Source organism: Stylophora pistillata, chromosome 2 (genome assembly GCF_964205215.1).
Source record: "Stylophora pistillata chromosome 2, jaStyPist1.2, whole genome shotgun sequence".
Taxonomy (NCBI): Eukaryota; Metazoa; Cnidaria; class Anthozoa; order Scleractinia; family Pocilloporidae; genus Stylophora; species Stylophora pistillata.
In genome coordinates, this window is record NC_142520.1 from 33,750,168 (window position 1) to 33,756,232 (window position 6,065).

The following is a 6,065-nucleotide window of genomic DNA, read 5'->3' on the forward strand; positions in this document are numbered from 1 at the left end:
ACGGTTTACGACTGGCGAAAAAACTGACCAAGTAGGGGCTAATCAGAACGCTCCGATTTACCTTGTCATATAATAATTATATGACGTGTGAGTGTTACCTCCCCGCTCAACATATTTACCTGCTGATGTGCTGAAATTCGAAACTGCATGAGCAGATCTCTCCTGAATTTCCATTGGGTCTAATAAAAATTGACAACTAAATAAATGTATGTTTAAGCTACATAAATAAACTTATATATGCCAAGGTAGACTCTACCCCCACATTTATTTATTTATTTATAAACTCATATATATTTATTTATTCATATATTTAGCCAAGTGAATGACTAGATATCAAATATTTTTGTTTAGATGCACTGCATATCTGATTGGAGAGGTCAAAATTGTGTATTTGCCTTGGGGGACAGCATAATGTCATTGTGAATAATGTTTCTTGCCCATGCTCAAGTCTTCAAAACTAAAGAAAATGCTGAGAAATCATCTCTATGCAGAGCACCATAACCTACACAAGTATATCCCAACATAGGTCTGGGACCCGAGGGTCTTAATAAGCGGTTTGAAAAGATAAAGGTAATACGAAATAGTAGGCGGCCAATTCTTTGCAGGCGCGTTTTGCGCGCAACTGACTAGGAACTATTCAGTTTCCAGAGTTTGCACGAACCTTAACCCAACTTCTTAACGTGGAATTGACTCCAAAATCTAAGCCTGTTACTGGTCAATGATGCGTACATTTCCTCCGGTACAGTAAACGGCTGCTTAGCACAAGTTCTTTGGTGCTATTTCAAAAATCGAACGATTTTCTTTGAAGTAAAAGGAAGCCCACTAGCGCATGGTGTTGGTCAGCTAGGTTCCAAACGCAAACCAAACAATGTTTGCAATATTTCGTGTTGTGACACTTGTCCACTTACTAATGATAATCAGTTGTGCTGGAGCTTAAGAGCATGATCATAAATTTTCTCTTCTCCCAGCAGCAGAGAGAACTGATTTGACTGTTCATTTGTGTGCTACTTTTTATGTTTAATTTCAAACCTGAAGAAATGTTTTGTTGACGATTTTGATCTCCTTTGCATAGAGGGATCCCCATAGCTGAAAAAGAACACAAAGGAAAATACTATGCATTCTATCCAGATCATGGTAGCGTTAATTCATCATCCAAATCTATCCGTCGAACTAAACCACGTACTACACACCGTTGCACATGCGTTGACATATTTAAGTTTCGCACAGCATCCTTCGACTACAGGTATTGATCACTATCACAACTACGATAGTCATCGACGTTATCATTTGAACTCTTGAATGCGACTCGTAATATAAGAGTATAAACAGTCAAATGAAATTACCATCCTCTACACAATGTAAACAACTTACACTTCCTTTAGTAGACAAGCTAAACAACCGAGAGGAGAGAAATAAAAGCGGTAGATTTATGAATACAAGCCAGCCACGGAAATATTACAGCCGGCTTGATGAACATAGCACACGATTAAATTGCTCCATTGATTAAAATTCACGCTTAGTTTGTTATGAAAATGCTTCTCAAGCATATCAAGCTCCCCAGCGGAATTTTCTCACGAGTACGTTTCTTGTTCAAGGTTTGGACAATAGTTTCAGCCCTCTGAAGTTCTAATGGAAATCTCTGAGGAAAAAGCAGCAAACAAACTCGCACTGGAATGTTTATCCAACATACTGAATCTTTACACTATCTTGAAACCCGATTAAATTTGATCTTGCTTCGCTGTTAGCGTCAATTACAATTATGTATAACTTTATACACGCTGGTATTTAAACTGAGGCAGGTTGTGGTGGGCATCTTTGCAAATGAGGGTACTGCAACAACCACTTTCATGAAAACAACTTCTGAACCGCTGCATTTAATCTTACCTGTGACATAGAAGTATGGATTGAACCAGTCTGATACTCAAATCTTCAGGGAAAGTTTATCCACAACTGGAGAGTTTCTCTCAGCCGTGAGTTTCTTTCTGCTGAGTTATAAAACCTAAAAGACTTGTAGAAAACTACAGGGCAATTTTGCAAACGAGAAATTCGACAAGACGAGAGTCGGAAGACGAATGACCCTCAATAAAGCGCTTCCTTCGATTTCTAGAACTTGGATATGTATCGTGACATTTGCCTAATAACAACCGTCACATGACCTTGACGACGGAGATCAAATTCGCAACTGTCACGCGATCATTCGTTGAGCCTTATGCCTTTCAGTGCGGTTGGATTCTTCTGACCCCTGCAGGCCAATCTTTATTCAGTTGATAAATTTTATTTCTTGTGTTAATCTTGGTTAGATCATTATCATTTTCGTGACTTTTTTTGTGGTTAAACCGACAAATTTCCCAAAATAAAAGAAACCTGTTTCAGACTCCTAGTCAGTGGATCAGAGACAAGCGAAGTACCAGGCGACTGATAATTGGCCGTCACGATTGCCTGATCCCAGCAATTTTTCATTCATTTCCAGTAACCCAATGCATGACAAAGATGTGGGCTGAAATCGGCCCCCATCCCCCCGCCGTTAAAAATAAATAGAGCATTTCAAATAATTACGCTCACTGAAAGCGTGTTTGGCGCCTACAGCCTGGTGCTCACAGCATTTACAGGTAGCCCAAGCACACAGAGTGAGCCTCTATAACTAACGTAAGGATTCGATTTAACGCCCTCGTTCCAGTTTGAACCCCCTCGACTTTGTTTGTTTTGCTTTTTCTTTTTGAATAAGCGCCTCCATTCTTTTTAAGTGATTCTACTGTTGGTGAACATTTACATAGAAATAAACCACGTGTTCTACGACATTTTGAAATAACTTACGCATCTTGTAATAGATATTGCAGCATTTTGTGATAATCGTCGGTCTACGCAATTTAGAACATCCTGCAAGGAACTGAAATATGTTTGTGGAATCTTGAAGCATAGTATTATTCTACATATTGGGTGTTTGCGGTTTCTTCATCCAAATAATGATTTGCCAAGCATCAGTTTTGGAATTTTAAAGTGGAAAGGGACACATTTCTCAAACAGAACAGTTACTACAAGTGGACGATAAGTCCCAGGAAACATTTTAGCAGTTGTTCCGAGATATCGCCCATATGTCGACGATATCTCGGGAGAACAAAGCGCGATATTCGATGATTATCGTTTGAATTACTTTTGCACAGTTCTGTATATGAAGGCTTGCTTGATAAGCAGTTATTTTCCTTGCTTCTTTTGTAATTGTTAGGTTTCCCATGATCTAGGCCCAGTCTCTGCCGAGGTTTTGTCACTTGGCACTAAGTCAAACCTCGGCGCACATGTATTTTATCGCCATTATTTTCGCCCTAATTTTCCGTATGAGGTTCGCCGTAGACTCCCATCGAAGGAATAGGATAATATAGCAATTTTCAAGGTTACGAACGAGGACACTTCGTTGTTTGTAAGGATTTCCCGTACGTTATTGTATTTGAACAGTGGGAACTACCAAACAGCGTGAAATGAGACTGTACAATGACATTTGTTTAAAGGCTTGGATTATGATACAACTTGTCAGACTTAACTTGACAACTGAACCGTTCAACTGGTTATTGTTGAACTATTTACGAGGTTGTTGCTCACGTTCTTTCAAAGTACCAGATTAGACAAGAAAGGAGATTGACAGTTGTTCATCAAACTATCTCCATTTCTCAATCTATGCTCACGTAATGCCTTGCGGAAAAGGTTGTAACCAAACTGCGCTTGTATAAAGAGATTATTAAGCATATGGACTGACGATTAAGTAAACACTCGAAATCTTTTTCATGTTAAAAGTTTCGTTGTCCTTCGTGGGTTGCCTGGCCAAAATAAAGTAACGTGAGCAATATAATAATTTATTGGTATAACATTATCGAAAGAAATTAAAGTTAAAAAATAATACGTTTACAGAAATACAGACTCAAGGTAATTGCGCAATAACAATTTATAACAAGAGTAAACAGTTCGTTTTTGGAGAAGGGTCTACCGACGGCAACGCCTACTTTCTATAATATAACTGGAAAGTAGCTAATATTTCGATCACACTACCGGAGTAACATCTTACAAGCGGGGAAACAAGAGCCATATGAAAAGTATTATCAGCTGTAAAACTGGATTGGCATGGCCTCAGTACGAGTAGCAAAACGACATCAGATCATGGAACTAAATCAGTCATTCAAGAAAATTCCAGGAAGAAATAGCACAAGACTAGTATTATCTAGAAAGGGCCAGGACTGAAAATAATTAGCTTCTCAATCTGAAGTTCATTAATATTGCGCCTCCACAAAAAGGACAAAGTTTGCTTTAAAATCATATTATTTTTAGCAAATAAGTAAAAGCAGTCATTTCCGTTTGCACTTAAAACAATACCAAAACTATTCTCTAAAATACTACAATTAATTGAAAGAAGTCATTTCACGCTTATATACTTCAAAGCCAATCCCGAATTCAAAGCAATTCCTCTGATCTAAGGCTTATACATTTTCATTCTAAAATCACAGTTTGGGGTCAGCAGTCAACATATGCCACACCTACTTATCAAAAAGGTGTACAGGAATATTCTAAGTAAACTTCGAAAAGTTCAAAATCAAAATACCAATTCCAATTGAATTTTGACAAGTTCAAGTTAGTTCAACAGATCCCGTAATCTTAATCTTTAACACAACACAAAGTTTTGCTCCCCATCCTCGCTTTCAAATGTAACTGCCGAGCGTCTACGTGGAATGAGAACCTGAACTATCTAAGTAGATTGTTAATTTGGAACCGAGAAATAATTCTCAGAAATAACAGCGTTCTGTATCGAACCAATCGTATTAAAGCAAAATAACTTCGAGGCCTACAGTGGTTTTACCGATTTCGATTTCCTTGGTAAAAATGTGACAATTAATTCAGCATCTCAGAATTGCGTTGTACGGGTGGTTGAGTTGAAGTATTCCTTTTTTACAAAGCGCCAGGCTCTTTCCTCAGATTGGTGAATGAGGTTGAAGCAAGTATATTACCGCTTAAAAGGTAGGAACCACATTATTATAAAGTCCGTCATCAGTATTAGGATAGTGAGTGTAACTATTCCATGGTTTACAACTTAATTTGATTCTAAAAAAATTAAAAAGCTTAACAACTTTGATATTTATTTTGACATTTGAAAACCTCACTGAAAAAGTCTGTTACTCCAAGAGGAGGAAGGGTTTTCATTTATTATGTGAACTTTCCAAAGACTCAGGAAAGAGAGCCACAATAAGAAATGATAAATAATTATCAGTGTCAAACAGTGTAACTACCACTTTAACCTTTCCGGAAGACACTCACCCAGATATCAAAACTTGTGGATTTCAGATCATAACCAAGTGACCTGATTAGAATGCACAGGTTTAATAAGAAGCCACCAAACTAAGATGAAACTTGACTTTTTCATGATCACATGTCCAGTATTCTTTACAATGACTGATCTTTCTGTGCTAACACTGTACATGATGTCAGTAATGCTCTAAATAGTTCATAGTAATCAATTGTTTTAGATTCTTGTTGTGTAATATGAAAAAGGGTTTCTGTCTATCTTTTTAGCTTCTAACGGGACGAGACACAATTTCAGAACTCAAGGGGCCGAAGATTTCGACGCGTCAACCAAACTAGCATTTAATTTAAGCTGAGTAATGAAATGTTAATAACACATGGTATTTGACATCCCCAAAGAAGAACAGACAGGTTACAGGTAGATCCAACATTTCTCCTTTCCTTTGCTTTCAACGTCAAGCCAGCTACGCATTTTGAAATGGTATTCTGATGTTTTGCACTGAGGAGATATGTTATTATCTATATCTCAGCTTTCTTCCGTTTTAACATAGTTTAGAACGCGGTTTTGTTGCCTAGGGTTCTTTTTCCAGTTACACAGATATGTCAGAATGTAGACCTTATGGTATCTTTCCGCTCTGCTTCTCTAATTTTGATTATTAGTGTATTCATTGGTCCATAAAAAGTCAGTTGACTTCCAGTTTATCGTTTCAAAGCTCAGTTGTTCGACAAAACCGTTTGTTTGGTGCTTGAAGTCCTTATTTTCATTTTTGCCATTCAAAATTCTC

The 6,065-nt window shown here is 37.6% G+C and overlaps 2 protein-coding genes across 3 annotated transcripts in view; both read right to left on the reverse strand.

Moving 5' to 3' along the window:
* Nucleotides 1–2,123, reverse strand: part of LOC111336186 (uncharacterized) — a 13,425-nt gene extending 11,302 nt beyond the window's left edge. The window contains exons 1-3 of one of the 2 annotated variants that reach the window (XM_088747227.1): nucleotides 1,885–2,123; nucleotides 1,030–1,086; nucleotides 120–179 (exon numbers count right to left, since the gene is read on the reverse strand). In XM_088747227.1, coding sequence (XP_088603353.1) covers nucleotides 120–179; nucleotides 1,030–1,084 — 115 coding nt within the window. In that variant the 5' untranslated portion in view covers nucleotides 1,085–1,086; nucleotides 1,885–2,123. The remainder of the gene's footprint in view (nucleotides 1–119; nucleotides 180–1,029; nucleotides 1,087–1,884) is intronic. The other variant, XM_088747228.1, reaches the window with a different exon arrangement.
* LOC148739198 (uromodulin-like) overlaps nucleotides 1–6,065 on the reverse strand; it is an 85,139-nt gene that overhangs the window by 40,659 nt on the left and 38,415 nt on the right. The window lies entirely within an intron of this gene.